Consider the following 16058-nt stretch of genomic DNA (forward strand, 5'->3'; position numbering starts at 1 on the left):
GCGATTTTAACGCCTTTGCTGGCCACTTATTTGTTTAGGTAGTTGGAAGTCTGCTTGCTTGCACACAGTGAGCAATTAACTAGAGCTTGAGAAACAGAGATGTTGCAAACAGATTTTGTTTTCACCCATCATTAGCATAATTTGTTATTTCATTTAATTTCATTTTTTATTGTTTCCTTAAAGGCCCGAAGGCATTACATAAGGGGGGAGGGGGGCGTATTGGTATGCAGCGACGAAAGCCGATGTGAACATCCATAACAAACAGAAAAACGTACAAACACACATAACAAGTGCTAACCATGTCAGAGTTCAACGGCAGAAGATACATCACTCTTGGGAGGCAGGTTAAATAATATTTGCTACAAAGTGCGCAGAAGCGATCGAAGTCTATGCGAGATGAATTTTTATTTTCTCGCGGAATGTTTTGTGATCAGTGCATGAAGCGATGCAGTTAGGCAGTGAATTCCAGAGGGCTATTGCTTTGGCAAACAATGAGGTGTGTTAAGCAGATGTGTGGCCACCGATGCGTGCTATCGGGTTACCGTGACTGTGCTGGGAGATCGTTCGTTGTGGGGGCGGTTAATAGAGAGTGTCGTGATCTTGTGTTATGATAAAATGTATGAAGTAAGCATAGGCGGGAAAAGGCCTACCAGACATTAAGTAATTTGAAAGAAGCAGGAATCGTGTAGTAGTTATAGCAGTGAACTTTTTTTGCAGACTAATACCTTGTGTACAGTTTTTTAATAATAGTTGCTAGCAGTGAAAAAAAAGTCTAATAGCACAGTTTGACATGCTGCTCACATGACAAATGAGTTTACCGAGTGCTGTCATGAAGCATTGCAAGGAGACTAGATACCTCTTTACTGGAGGAGCGGTGTGAGCAGTCGATTGATGGCGAGGCAGTAAGTCACTGCTGGCGAAATGAAACAACTCTGCTCGCGAAACGGACAAAAGAGCAGTAACCTGAGCTGCAACGCGAGTGGGACGATCCTCCTGCTCTCCCTTGTGGAGCCCGAAGACAAAGCGCTGTTTTTGGAATGCTGTGCGAAACGCAGCGTTCAAAACGACACGTAGCGCGCTTAGTCCTCGCTATTGGTTTCTCCGGACTCTGAGCCTCGTGATGGTCCCCAGCTACCCACACACTGCGTAAACTGCGAAGGTGCGACAACTAAAACACACTGTTATGGGTGTTAGGTGCCCCAGCGTGTGCGCTGCGCTGTATGGAGTGTGGTTGCATGGGCTGGCTTCGAGCCCTACGTTTCTGTCGTACATTTTTTTGTGGGCTCTGTGGCCTAAGATATGCAGTTTCAAGATTCTAATTGTTGAAAATTGAGAAGGATCAAAGCGGTCGCTGCAGCAGCGCAGATGGGCCGCAGCTTTGTCCCTTATTCTGCTATCCTCCACAAGCCGGGCCGCTTCCCTGCGCGCTGCGTCTCTTAGCTTAGTGAGAGGATTGCTGCCAGTCAGGTTCACAGCCAGTTGTCGACCACGTCATGGCTAGACTGGCTGTCGTGTCACATGGTACTGCACTTTGTTTTCTTACCTGCAAGTGCGCAGTGGCATCTCTTGATGGCTATCAGTGCATTGATTTTATGCAAGGCCTAGCCTTACCGCGTGCTGCAGTTGATTTTATAAGGAAAAAAAAATGGCTGCGGTTTAGCTCTGATTAGACCTGGAGTGACGCGATAGCTACAGCTGGCCGAGTGGAACTCACTCAGTCGAATTGCGAAGTCAGTCTTCGCCGCTGCGTTTCGCTGGGCGTTCCTTCTTCATCTTCGTCCCTGGACGTGGATTCACTCTCTCCTCCCTCTCCACTTCTGTCCCCCCACTTGACAGCTGTTGCAGCTCGGTTTCGCCGCAGCTGCTCCGCACCACGTGACCAAGGCCATGGCACCGCCACTGAGCTCGAGGGGTGCCATGCTGAAGGCTCGAAAAGCTGGCGTAGCGTATCTCTCACTACGAAAGCTAGTCATCTCGTGTGACAAGTGTAAGATGCTGTTGTGTGGGAATGTCGCGATGCTTAGCTGGGAGTATATTAACAAAAAATTACTAATCTCTAAATGTTTAGAAGGTTCAAATAGTGAGCACAGAGGGTATGGTGCCAGTTGAATTGAATTGGAAGTACTGTTAAAAAACTATTCTAAGCTTCGCTCACCCCTGCAGTCGACCTCTTCAGCTGCGGGCGAGGGCCGTGCTTGGGCTTGGAGTCTCAGGCCTCTGAATGCAGTGCTCTAATTCATACTGAAGAAGTTGGCGCGGAAAAACGAGGACAACCGAGACAAACAAAGAGGAGCGCTACTCACAACTGAAGGTTTATTCCAGACAATGCTCGAATAAATAGTGAAACCAACAAGAACAATTCCTCTAATTCCTCATAGCCCCAAGACATCACCTGGTGATCCTTTGTGCGCGTGCAGGCAGTGGCTGTGCAACGTGAGCCGAGTGACCCACACGTGGACCTGGCCATCCTTGGCCTGGCCAACCACTTTGTTGGCAACTGCGTGTCATCCTTCACGGCCTTTGTGAAGCGGCACCGTGACGTCCATGGCCTGCCTTCTTCGTTCTGGGCTTTCCAGCCCCTGGCTGGGGACGGAGGCATGAGTGCCAGTGAGCGCATCCACCAAGAACTATGATGGCTTGGCAAGCAAAAAAGGTTTGTTGTGCTTGTGCAGGAGTGTGGGTGTGCCAGATATGAGAGCCCATGACATGACGTAAACCCCTGACAGCAACTGCGGTGGCATTGCTGGTTGGGGCAGCCTTGCTGAGCTTAGAAGGCTGCTGCAATAGCCTAACTTGTCACGGTAAATGTTGTGCTCTTGTGTGCATGTGTGTGCAGTGGCGGAATTGCTGCGCCAGTTGTGCCAAAAGGGAATTTAAAATCTCTGGTGAGAACAGAACCGAAACCAAAGCCAGCGCTTCAAATGACGGCTGCATACTCCTTTGACAACAATGTCACAGAGTGTAGGGGTATGGAAATATTAAAAAATTTGGAATAACTTTTAAATAGAATCTGCTGTTCAATTTGAGTTGTACCATGCAGATCCCATTCTAAGTATCGAATAAATATCGGAAAATCATGGATTTTCCTGCTTCCCTGAACTTGCGGTCAAAAATGTGTTTCTAAGAGCCCTCACTAGCTTGACATGCATGACCTCGCGCTTGTAGCATATAGGAACTTGCACTTTCCTCATATGGCCAATTGCCATCAATTGCCCACCTTGAGAATTTGAAAAATACCTTGTGCCATGGCGCTCTTTGGCCATAGATGCCCTTGCGCCATAAAAATCCATCATCATCATCAATTGTGGTAGTGCTAGGCTTTGCATGAAAGAAGTTCGTTGACAGCCATCAAGAGCCGCCACTGCCGCTTCGTGCTCGTGGGTGGGAAAACATTAAGCGCCTCGGCCTCGATGGGCCAGCACCGCTTTTAAGGATGGAGGCACTGCTCCTGCTGGCAACATATTGGCTCTCATTCTCTCATTTGGCTGCAATGAGCACTGTGGGGTGGGGGCAGTTGGTAAGAGAAATTTGCTGCTACTGTGTGGAATTGTGCCCATTTAATATTGTAACAAGACCATACACCATTTTAAGAAAGTAAGGATGGCAACACTTGCTTTTTAAAATTTTTTAAAAATGTTAAGTCATTTTTTCTTCATTTTCGTATTTGATTCATACAGTAACCAACCGATTTTTCTGTCTCCAGTAATTCAGACTTGCGCGATATTTCGAACCTCGCTGAGGAACCGTCACGCACCTCATAGGAACGTGGTACATTTTCACGACCGAAATTTCAGACTCTGTGGAGTCCAGAAGTTCGGTTTTTCGGAATGGTTGCCAGCAATACTGTGGAGATAGTTTTTGAGCCGAAAATTTGATTTTTCGGCTTAATATAGACGCAAGCAAGCATCACTGTCGCAACCAACCGGTTCTCTGCCGTTGTGAAAGGCGCCGTCTTGAATTTAAATCGAGTCAGTCGGGCGGGACGGCTTGGGTAGGCTTGGCTATTTTTTCATCATTGTGGCCATTTAAGGTAATAACATGCTCATTGTTGTCATCAAGATAGCCTACAAAGTGCGCGATCGCGTTGAAAACGGGACAGCTGCAGCATCCACTGTGGCTTGGACGCCGCAGCCCACGGTGCTGGGGAGGTGAAGGGAGAGGGGGTCGTGCATTTGTAGGCGCTCGCTGCCACTCGCGTCTTTCCAGGGAATCCCTCTCTCGATCTTTGTGAGCGTCATTGCCCATGGAAGCAGTCTGTTCTTGCTTTGCGCAGTGCGTGCATTCATTCGCGCCATGACCTGCGGCCATGGCGCACTGTCTGATATCATGACATAGAGTGACTCCATTGTGACGTGAGGTGATGCGGACATGACGAAAGCATGACTGTGGCTCAGATAAAGTCTAATATCGCTTGCTAGCGGAATGTGGACCTGTTTTCTGCAGAAGGACTCTTTTTTTTTAAGTTCACAGATTTTTCGAACTGTTTGGTTGTTAGGACCATTTTCCAGGTCCTGCCGAGTCCGAAAAATTGGTCAGCGACTATATTAAAAAGTATTAATATTCGCGCAGCTCTTGTTGTCAGGTCATACCCTTAGTCCTGCGGGGGGTGCAGTATTCACACAGTCATGCCCGTCATGTGCGATAAGAGTTTGTCACCAGTGCATACCCCTTCTTTGTGACACTTTTGTCCTCATAGGCCTCTGAGGAAAACAGGAAGGTTGGCAAGCTGAGAAGAAGTGTCATTTTTGTGGTCAGCAAATTCACACAGCATAGCATAGTTGCTCTTATTGTAATTCTAGCTCAGGGGTCCTCAAACTGAGTTTTCAGGACCCTTGAGTTGCTTGGAGTACTTTGTTTAGTTCCTTGAGGCCTAACTCTATGCATGCCTCAATTTCCCCCTTTCCTTTAGCCACTGTTTACTTGACCATAGTGTAAGTGCTCTCAGAAGACTTTTTCACTACACAGTCATCCATCTGTACATAACTGACTTTGGGTATTTCTTGAGGGGTGTTGCATTTCCATGCTCAGTTTTGCCTGCGTGTCACGCACGGAAGAATGAGAGCCAAGTCGCACAGGTTCCTCAGCATCTTCTGAAAGCCAGTGGATTTGCCTGAGGGTTGAGAACTGCTGATCTAGCTAATTGCAGAAGCATGTGGAGTGTTGCATCTAACAATTTGGAGCCCGTTTTTGCAATGTGTTCACATGTATATGTTGGCCAAGTACTATCAGCAACGAATGAAACGCGAACAAGAAAACTGAAGTGGCAACACAAAAATACCAATGTATTGGCTCCTGAAGAAGAACTACAAGCGAGGTTGATTAACACTTGTGGAGAAGAGTCTTCGAGCTTTCGAAGTTAAGGTAGCATGAGCTAGTATTGAGGTTCCCTTGGCTAAGAGGCTCTCATTTTGCTGTCCGTGGCTTAATTGTCATGTTTGCGCTTCATTTCTCGCTGATAGTACATGTTTTCACGGTGTTTGCCATGTTTTCTGGCCTTAAAGAGACACGGAAGGGAAGTACTTAATGGAAGCAAGCAGTTAAGCTCGGCTGATAGGTTACCCTTCAGGAACATTAACAGCAATTTTTCTGCACAAAAAGTTGGCTGCATTGCACAGCCCTTTGTCACAATATGTTTCAACAGATTGCTCCACCATACTGATCACCAGTAAGGTGAAACTAACGATTAGTTTTCAATGTAGGTAGTTACATAAGTTGCTGTGGCTGAACTTTGTTTCCAGGTGCTGGAGGACTTCACTGTGATGTGGTGTGTACCGAGAAGCAGTCCAAGTCAGCTACTCGCTCACCAGAGGTTTGTGGCCCACTTTCACCAGCATCTGTTTTGGCCCCCTGGACTGTGATGGCGGCATTTCAGTGCGGCAGTTTCCAGCCCTGTTGTGTGTGTGTTTTTCTCACCACAGTGCCTCTGGGAGGGTCCCAATGTCATATTGCAACACAAGACCCTGTGTAGTGTACTGAAGTAAGCGTGGACATTTGTGACCTCATTTTGCCTAAGCCAAAATGTTTCGCACCTGACACAGAAGCGTTCAGGGGTTTGAATCCTGTAGGCTTCTGGACTGCATGTTGCTTGTGGCCAAAACCTGTGTTTTGCAACTGTTGTGGGGGCACATGAGAGAGGGTCACAACACAAAGGGAATGGCATGCTAGTGGGTGAGCAGGAAACAGTGCTTCCACTTCTGCATGAAACAAGATTTGCCACGTGATCCTGATCTGATAAGAGTAACCGAGATTGTGGCAGTATGCACTTAAATCACGGCCTTAGGCAGTGATAAAGATGATGTTAGGCATCTAAACAGGTCTAGAGGTGTGGGGATGCACCTCGCGCCACTTGCTGCACTTGCATTCACCGTTGTGTGCAGCAATTTTAAAAATGCATTGGCGAAAAGATTGGACAGAGAGAAATATTTGATTTTCGCAAGCCTTCAAATTGTCCAAAGTAGAAGTAAAATGGCAAAAGCAAGCAGTAAATTTTTAACACATGCACAGCACTTTGGAGCTGCCACCGCTGCACTCGGCACTGATGTGGTTGATGAATGTTTAGCTGCTCTAGCAGGAGTTTGGGCGTACTCATCGTGGGCGCTAGAGTTTCGGTTGCAGCAGTTTTAATGCCGGTGAAGCATATTTGTGCACCTCTCTCAATGTAACTCTGTTATTGGCAAAGCCTGACGCTGCTTGTTGGCACAGCTCGCCCACTTGGTGCCGTTCATGTGACACCAGGTATACAGCTCATTGCTTAAAGTGCTGTGCTTTTGAGCACATGAAATTCTTAGTTCTTAGCTTTCTAGTTAGGCACACCTTCAGGTCTGCTTTCAATCAATGACGTGTGCTGAGAAATTTTTTGTGGAGTAACCGAATCACTGGTCCAGTAAAACTTGCAGGTAACTTTGGGTCCACTCCACCAAAAGATGAGCACAGAATTGGTGCAGCATTCGTATGTGTTGGGAGTCTCCGAGGCCACAACCAAAGTCAACGTATGTACGTATTACCTGGTCAGCAACGTACTGGCCACTCGGTTTCTTCGGTAAAAATTGGATTGAAAAATGTGGTTACCTCCGGAAGCCTTCGAATTAGTTTACTTTGAGGTGAGCGATAACTTTACACTGGCACAGCTTTAGCCTGTGTCAGGAGTAGGCATGTGTGAATAGTGTTTTTTTTTTTTTTTGGTTCAATTTGTATACTAATATTTTTCGAATAATTTCTAAGTTAAAATTTCGATTACTTCTGGCGCACAAAAAAAGGTTGAACGGTACAATAAGCATTTTCACAATCATGTATTTTTTTTACACACACTAGGCCATTGCACAAAAAAAATTGGTGGTGGTTTAGCTGTGGTTAAACCTGGAGTGACACGATAGCTACTGCTGGCCGAGTGGAACTTGCTCAGTTGAATAGCAAAGTCAGTCTTTCGCCGCTCCGTTTCTCTGGGCGTTCCTTCTTCATCTTTGTCCCACTTGACACCGCGCATGCGCACAGCTGTGGCGGCTTGGTTTCGGCACCGCGCCGCGCTGCTGGCAGCAGCAGCTGCTCCGCACCACGTGACCAAGACGAACCAAGTGACCAGCCATGGCGCCGCGCCGCCGGCAGGTGCTCCGCACCGCGTGACCAGCCACGTGGCAGTGGTGGCGGCGCCATGTTGAAGGCTCGAAATGCTACAGTAATGTAGACCGCTACAAAAAAAACTGACAATGCATCGAAGCTTTGCCGCACTTATTGAAGCTGTGTCGACTTTGTGAAAGCCATCGGAAATTGGGGGAGCCAGGGAGGCGACCTACATGTGCTGCCAACGTATCTGTGCTGTGTGAGAGGTAAATGTGGGGCCTCCTGCTGCTGTCAGTTGCGATTGGGCCATAACACAACTGTTGCTTTTAAGCGGTGTGCACACCGCTCGCCCAGCACCACCCTGCGTCAGACGTCGGAAAGGGGCACCCATGTCTCGTGCTGGGTCGTGCTCGCGCCATTGTTTTGTGAATGTTACACGGAGAAGAGCGGCTGCTGCAGCTGCAGTCAGCTTGGACTCGTTCCGCAGAAGCCAAGGGAGCAGCTTGTTCTCCGATTAGAGAGATTAATCATAGCTAGCTCGATCCGCTTCTGTGGGGAGCCAGCTATTTGCATGCCTGCCTGGTCAGGACCAATCAGCACAGACACACTGGTGGTGCGTGGAAACGGATCGTGCTATGCTAAACCTCTCTATTGATGCACACCTGCATGCCAGTTACGGCGTGTGCACATCGCAGGTAGCGCAGCTGCAGACACCTGGAGGGTACAGATTTGGGCGCCGCGCTTCCTCCTGCTCGCATCTGTTGCCGCGAGCATGCAGTCTGGCTCCGGCATACGCACGGGAGCGCAGGCACGCGGTGCAAAGTTGGGGCTTTGGTTGCGCATGTGCCATGGTGCCATCTTGGAGGAAGTACGCTGAAAACCATGCAACGTGAGTTCTAGAACCATTATTCGCTCGAGACAAATACTTCACTATTCGACCAAATATTCAAAATTATTGAATATTCACACATGCCTAGTCAGGAGTCTTGTAAGCCATGACCGAAGCCTGCAAAGTATGTGGTCAAGGACGTGCAGGTTGCTTGAATAATCCAGTGAAATTAGCTTGGTAAATTTTCAGACGGCCAAAAATTTTTGACTGAACTGTGATCTTGAACGTATGAAGAATTCTTTAAGTTTTAATGTACTGAATGGCTGCCTGGGTGACCAGTATCGTCAAGGGTGAACTAGTAACATCCCTTTCATGAGTGGTATTTCCTGCAATGCAGTCTATTGAAAGTGTCTTGTGTGGCAACTCTGATGTTGACATATATTGGGCTTGTGTCGTTAATGCATAGCATATGGGCTTAAAAGCACCCTGTGTGCTGATTCGTGCCTTGCTGTCCCTGCTACATGGAAATGCTGCATGAGAGTATGGTTTTAGTGAGGACAAATGCATTATGGATACTTAGGCAAGCCTCGGAATTGCAGTATTTTGCCTGGTAAAAATGTATGTAATGCGCTTCAACAAGGATCGATTCCAGGGTACCTCGACAAGGGGTTTTCTTGAGACAGTTAGCTGGCAGCCAGTAGTCAGTTTCTTCTCAGTATAACAAGCTGTTTCAAAAATGGGTGCGTAATGAGCAAGCAACCTTGAGAGACGAGAGCACAATTGCTCCAAAGTGCTCCAACATACATTTTCAGGTGTTCCAAAAATTGCTCGAATTAACAGTTTGGAAGTAGTCGACTGAGCAAAGGGGAATCAGTCTAACTTCCTTACTTTTGCACAATCCGCTTGTTCTTTCTTCTCTTCCAAGGTGTGCCTCATAGATCACAGTGACCTATTTGACTGCTTTTTAGAGACTGAAGACATGGTATGCACTTTGTTGAATGGCATGCATTGATACTGTCACTAGTCCTAGGGAGGCTGCAGTTGCAGCATGCCCTGTGACTAGAACTCATTGGTTGCAAATGTGTGTGTATTGTAACATGAGTGTCCGTACCATATATTGCTGATCATAAGTCGACCCCCCACCACCGTAGGCAAAAAAAAAGTTTGCCTTAATATAAGTCAACACTGCCTCACCCTGTGGCCGTAGTTTTGTCATTAAAAAACCCTTTTCATTTACCCGCACGACAACTTTAGGCAGAAAATTTTCTCTGGTCGGCATCGTTTTCCTCTTGAACAGAAGAAAGGGCGGTAGCTTGTGCCCATCTTCAGTGCAGCACAGCATGACCATGAAACGGCTTTGCGTGTTGCCTGAGGTCAGCAGGCGAACCTTGCTCTCCCATTTCCTGGACACGGTCCTCTTACTGGGCATGTCAAACCAGAGTGGAATTTGGTCGGCGTTGCCGATTTGGCCAAGCAGGAACGAATGTTTGGTCCTCAATCACTCGTTTAGCGCAGAAATGCACTGTTTCTCTTCGTATGTTTCAGGCAGCCTTTGGCATACGGTCGTGCGTCTCCTTAGGCTCAGGCCATTGTGTACACATATCCTCCGCAACAGTGCATGCCTTTGCTGTAATGTCGTCGTAGCAAACGCTGAGGCTCCTGCTTTGGACATGAACCCAATTTTGAACCATCTCGTGAACAGCAGAGTATAATCTGAACTTCAGTCTGCGAAAGGAACGGCGTGTAGCAGTGCATGCAAAGATCTTGCTTCTTTGTTTTCTTCATGCCCTCACACACTTTTCTGACGCATCAAACTTCCGCCCTCCTGCAACGTTGTTTTCCGACTCGGCATGAAGGATTGTTTGTCACTTCAAAGCTGCACTCTATATTGTTGCCGAGGTTGCGATGGCATCTTGGCGTCCATTGAGCAGACAGAAAGCCACACACGCCACTGCCAGTGACTGTCACCTCAGCAAAGTGAAATTCAGAAATGGCAAAAAGGCAATCTAAAACGCTTCTTCGTGCATGTGACTGGTCATGGGGTTTACATTATTTACTCGCATAATTCGTGCACCACTTATTTATTGCCCTGTTCTATATAAAAAAAAAAACCTTTTACTCACATATTTTACGCTCCCTGCTGCGCCAGATCACCAGAATGCACGCAGGTGCGTGCAAGGCAGGATTGGGAATATTAGCGTGGCCACGTCGCCGTGTAGTTGCAGTAACCTCTGGCGCTGGAATCCAAAACTGCCGAATCGTTGGCTGCTCTGTTTGCCGCTCGGCCCGCACACAACAGTGCTGTTTTATCACCTGTTATCTTTATTGTTTCCGACTGCTGGCTTTGCGCGTTTATTGCTTTCAGCTCTGCATTCTTCAAATTTGATACCTGCTTTTTAAGCAGATTTGCTTTCACACCGTGTCTGACAACTGTTACGTAATTATGCATGCGTGGGGCATGCTATTATCCGCAGCTCGGTCGAATGTACTTTTAACCCTGCACATAGGTCAACTTTATGAGTCTGCATATAGGTTGACTCCGATTATTTTTTATTTATTATTTGTTTGAAAATTGCAAATACTGTTGGCCGTGGGGCCATTACAGTGGTGGGGCGTAACAGGTTTCCTTTTCATTATACAGAAATACAAAAATACAAAGTCATCGCCATCTACACAATCATATTTCTTGCAACGTAATGTTTTCCTTTTTTTTTTCTTTTTTTTACAGAAGTAGTGTTAATAAACATTCACTTTAAAAACGTACAGTTATTTCACACCGAAAAGGAAAAGGGAAAACTTTTCTACATTCCCGGCCTAGGCGAGATGTAATCACAAGTGATTAGGCACATGACGTTAAAAAAAACCACAACAACAAACAAACAATAAATCCACCACCACCACCCCTTTTGGAAGGTCATTTTTTGAAGGAAAAAAAAAGAAAAAACGTCGACTTGTAATCTGCAATATAGGGCAATTTAAAATGCACCTAGTAGTTCTTATCAGTGATGTGGAAGAAAGGATCTCATTGCTCTAGCAACTAGTCTAAAGAGGCGTGGCAGTTCTTGAAACCATTATGCTGATATTTTCATTTGCAGATAGCATTTGTGCCTGGTGCTTTTGTCTGTTAATACCTGTATCAGTTGCAGTTAGTTTTTTTTGCCTGACTGAATGTGTAGACACCCTGAAAGGCCTGACTGTTAGCCTGACCATAAGGCTGCTTCTCGTTTGCTTGTACTATTTATGTGTGTGCGCATGTGGCTCTTGTGTGAACTGCCATGCCATTGCATTGCTTATGAATGCATTGGCAGCTTGACGGGCTTTTGATCCCTCTATTTTAACTATGAAATCTACAAGTCATAGGCAATAGCTGCAAAAGTTTGTATCTCTTTCTGTGAAGTGTAAACCAGAGTAGCCTCAAGGCTGTGTTCTGCCAATTGGAACGCAGGTGTCCGCTTATTATGCATGGCTGATGTTACGCTTCCGGTGCCTGCTGTGACATGCACATTGCTGGAAAAATGGAGTCTGCCCTTTGATGCGGTGCCTGCAAGTGGTGCCTGTGGGAAGGCAGTGAAATTCTCACTTGCACAATAATGGCATTCTAGTGGATAACGCAGTGTTGTCTGGCGTCGCACAATCTGGTGTGAACACTGCTCTGTGTACTACATACTAATGGTGGGAGTGTTGCTAAATGAGTTGAAATTCGGGCCCTGCATTCCCGGCGAGACTTCAGCGGCGGGCTCACGAAACCAAAGAACAACGTGCTGTTAGCCTAGAGAATAGGCGTAAGAGTGACACAACCCCTTCAATCCTTGGATAGCCTCGGTGCTGAAATCAAACATGGACCTACAGGTCATACTGGACGTGTTTATGCCTGTGCTTCATACGTTGTGGAGTATGTAAACAAGGCCAACCGGGGAGTTTCACACTTCCTTTCGCTACATATATCCTGGCATAGCTGAGCTAAGCCACTGCCATTTTTTTTCCACTTGCCCCAGATGGCGAATTGAATTTAATTCATTTCAATTAAATCAATCTAAATTCAATTCAGTTAATGAAGTTAAACTAATTCACTAAGTAATTAACATCCTAAGGCTGATGCTTTGCAGGGCTGTATGGCTAAACCAAAGCTTTCCTATGAAATGGAATGCACTGGATTGATGTAAAAGTAGAAAAGATGCAGGCCAGCAAGCAGTCAGTAGGAAAGTTTGGTATAGATTGCGGGAATAGCAGAGTAGAGTTGTTTGTAAAATCTACAGTAAGGAGTAATCTAAAATTCATGTTCAAAACATGAGAACAGGAAGTGGGCTTGGAAGAGGCCAAATGGGGAGCAAAAAATGAAATGCACTTTATAATCTGTGGCCATCTGGGCTTCATACGGGATGTAGAGTTGTTGGGAAAGTGAGATGCAGTCAATGAGAGGTCTAGAGTTGCCTAAATTTTAAAAGAGAGCAGAAAAATTTTCAGGGCGAAGCAAATGAATGAGCGGTAGGGGAAAACTGCAGCTTTTAATATGAGAGCATTAAAGGCCCCGTTCGCCAGAAAAATCCGGTGTCAGCGTTGTCAGTGTTGTGAGCGAAAAATCATGGCTATGGCTCTGGCAGGGGGTCCCCAGAGAGCAACCTAGGAGGCAGGTGGGCCAGCTAGGTAACGTGACGTTGCGGCGTCACCACAACTTGCCCACCAGATAGTGAGCTAACTGCCCACCATGGTAGGTGGCAGTTAAATTAATGATTAATCACTCAGGAAGAGCAACCTGAATCAAACAAGTCCCACCGGTGGCAGCACCTGCCATCCTGCACGGCAGTGGCGCATCGCTTAACCACTGCACCACGAGGTGTACGAGGACTCCCAGGGATCTGTGAATGTAAAGTAGAAAATGACCAATCCTGCATGTATTGGCATTAACCCTTTAGCTATCGCGTCATACCCTGAAGGCGGAGCTTGAGTGTTCCCCTACAATTTTTAAAGGTGTTGCTCGAGAGCAGATGTTTGGCTTTAACTGTAAAGGACATGCATGGTTTAGCGGTGGTAAATCGCAGCTGTGCCACTATAATCAGCCACTATATAGTGTGCATTTCAGGTATGAGGTGGGGTATCTAGACTGGACACTGGTAAGTTGTTCCTGGGCACAGAGAATGTTACAAAGAAATGCCGAAACACAATAGTCTCAAACCCTATAGATAAGGTTGATGTTGCAGAACTGTCAAGATTAAAAGTGGAAATTAAATTATGTAACGAAGTATAGCACAGACATGATTGAGCAAGCACTGAAACATGTTGAAAGCCTAAAAACAGCAATAAAACAATTGAGCATGGGCAGAAACCAAGTACACATAGTAAAAGACAATGACAATTATGGAAATGTCTTGAGCAATTTGAGTAAGATATTTAAGTAGGAGTTAAATTCTGAGAAACTTGTGCACTAGCCAAAATAATTTCGGCACCAAATATCAGAAATAGTGCCATCAGGGGAATAGATATTCTAGTTGTAACTAAAGAGGAAGTAAGCAGTGCTCTACAAATGAGGCAGAGGATAAAAGCAGGAGTAGAAGATGAGGACATGCATGCGTCATGGTTAAGATCAGAGCAACCAAGGGAACAAGTTGGTTTCTAAAAAAGGTACTGGACAGCACACTGTATGTTCATGCACTCAGTAACTAACAGTTGTAAAGAAATATGCAGAATATAAACATAGAACTTTCGTACATTACAAAAAAAAAAGGCCATTTGATTAAAGGAATCCTGAAACACCTTCTGAGGAGAGTACATAAACTCGCTCAGTCACTTCATTCTCTCGTCGTGAATACCTGAGCCAAACATTACGTTTCTACACACAGCAGAGAACCCACAATCGCATGCAAAAGTTTGCGAACCCTTTCTTCTTAAATCTCTCTCTCCTCCGCATCTGCATAAGTCTGTTAGGAGATGGCTGTTGGTTAGATTCTTTCAGGCAGCTACCGTGATTGTGGGCAATCAGCTACAGGAAGCTCTGCCCCCCGGGGGAATCCCCGTGCGAGTCGGCAGCCAACAGTGGGATTGCTGGACGATATTTGTGAAGCGACATCCTTTAGCATCCCGGGCATGCCGCAACTTTATTGAGAGTCCCTTTCAGAGCCCCTGTGAGTTAAAAAATAAGTAGTCATGCCGGTATCTCTGCAGATTTAGCGTTGCTACACGGCCAACTTCAGTAGCGATCGAGTGCAACCCTAATTGACTCCAAGCTGCTTTCCAGAGTGGGATTTGTATTTTGATTTTGATGGAGGAGGTCTGTTTCTAGGGCAACGCGCTGCTCAAGGTCATGCACACTACATGCGCTGCATGGCCTAGGGCTTGCTTGGTTAGGACCAGCCCACTTGTTCTTAGTGGCGTGGATATCTCATTGACAAATTATTGGATTTTATAGAGATTTTTAAGCACAGTTCAAATTTTTATCAATAGTGTGAGAGTTGTCAGAAGTCTGTCTCTCGGTGCACGGCACACGTGCCTCTGCACAGATCTTTGACAGTAAGCTGTGCCATCTGCTGAAACTCGCGTACATCACGTTTAATCCATTAATGCCCATTGTTTCTAATTCACGACATGCTCTATGCACATCGTGTGTAGTCATTACTTCATGGAACCTGCGTACAAAGTTTAATGTCAGCATGTTTTCAGTAGCCAGCACTTTCTAATCAAAATGTTTGGCATGACTGTGGGAGGTTGGTGTGAAGAAAAAGATGGCCCTTATGTGCGACTTCCAGCCAGCGTTGAAAAACTCCTATCTCTTTCTCTGACAAGTTTTCTGGGAAAAATGGGAAGGCATTTGTGTGACAATGAAAATAATTGTCTCCTGTCCTTGGGCCTTTGAGTTGGTTCAAGGTCTTCTATTTGGGTTTTCCACAGTTCGCATCAGCTGCACAGAATGGGCCAAATGTCTATTGTTTAGAATTCATAACATGCTATTTGTGAAATTTTAGTGGCACTAACAAATTTTTCATATCGGTTTTTGAATGTGGGTACATTAGCTTGCATAATGTAGGGGTCATGATTTATTTCTTGATTTCTTCATAATTTGAGCATTAAAAAGAGAGGAATACATTTTTTTTTTCAGTTTTTCTTTTTATGTTTGTCCTAACCTTGTTTTGCTAGCAATACTAGTATGTGTGTGCACATTCCTATATTTTAGATAGTTGTGTTCAGCTGAGGTCAGCTTATGTAAGGTTCCATCATGTTTTTCATAAATGCAGCCTGTTACGCTTTGAAAACATTAAAAGGCTGAATAGTGCTATTCAGCTGAAACCCGAGTCAAAAACAGCATTATTAATTTTGCTGTTATAAATGTTCAAATATTTTTTTATCACTCTTACAGAAGCTCAGACTATTCCCTATCCTCAGCATTGCAGTCAATGCATAATAAGTTTTGCCTGTTTTTTTGCTGAATTTTTTAAATACCAAATGTGCTATGATTTGACAAATCCTGACCTTCACTTACTGAATTAAATTGTCTACTTTAGATTGAGAGCTTAGGTGTAAAGTGTTCAGCCCAGTTTATTAAGGCCACTTGATATCAGATGAATTGATAATATTAGTTGTGCACAAAATTCATCTTACTGCTTTACTACTTGCCACTGTAGAAGATTTTCCTTGGATATGTTTACTAGTACCATACTGCTGAGGCCTGTTGTTCTGTGTG

General features: G+C 45.5%; 1 protein-coding gene across 3 annotated transcripts in view; it reads left to right on the forward strand.

The window, feature by feature from the left end:
• O-fut1 (O-fucosyltransferase 1) overlaps positions 1–9305 on the forward strand; it is a 48257-nt gene extending 38952 nt beyond the window's left edge. For 2 of the 3 annotated variants that reach the window (XM_077650581.1, XM_077650585.1), the window contains 2 exons: positions 2418–2653; positions 5739–9305. In XM_077650581.1, coding sequence (XP_077506707.1) covers positions 2418–2633 — 216 coding nt within the window. In that variant the 3' untranslated portion in view covers positions 2634–2653; positions 5739–9305. The remainder of the gene's footprint in view (positions 1–2417; positions 2654–5738) is intronic. The other variant, XR_013311624.1, reaches the window with a different exon arrangement.
• The last annotated feature ends 6753 nt before the right edge of the window (positions 9306–16058 follow it).

The sequence above is a fragment of the Amblyomma americanum genome, chromosome 1, assembly GCF_052857255.1.
Source record: "Amblyomma americanum isolate KBUSLIRL-KWMA chromosome 1, ASM5285725v1, whole genome shotgun sequence".
Taxonomy (NCBI): domain Eukaryota; kingdom Metazoa; phylum Arthropoda; class Arachnida; order Ixodida; family Ixodidae; genus Amblyomma; species Amblyomma americanum.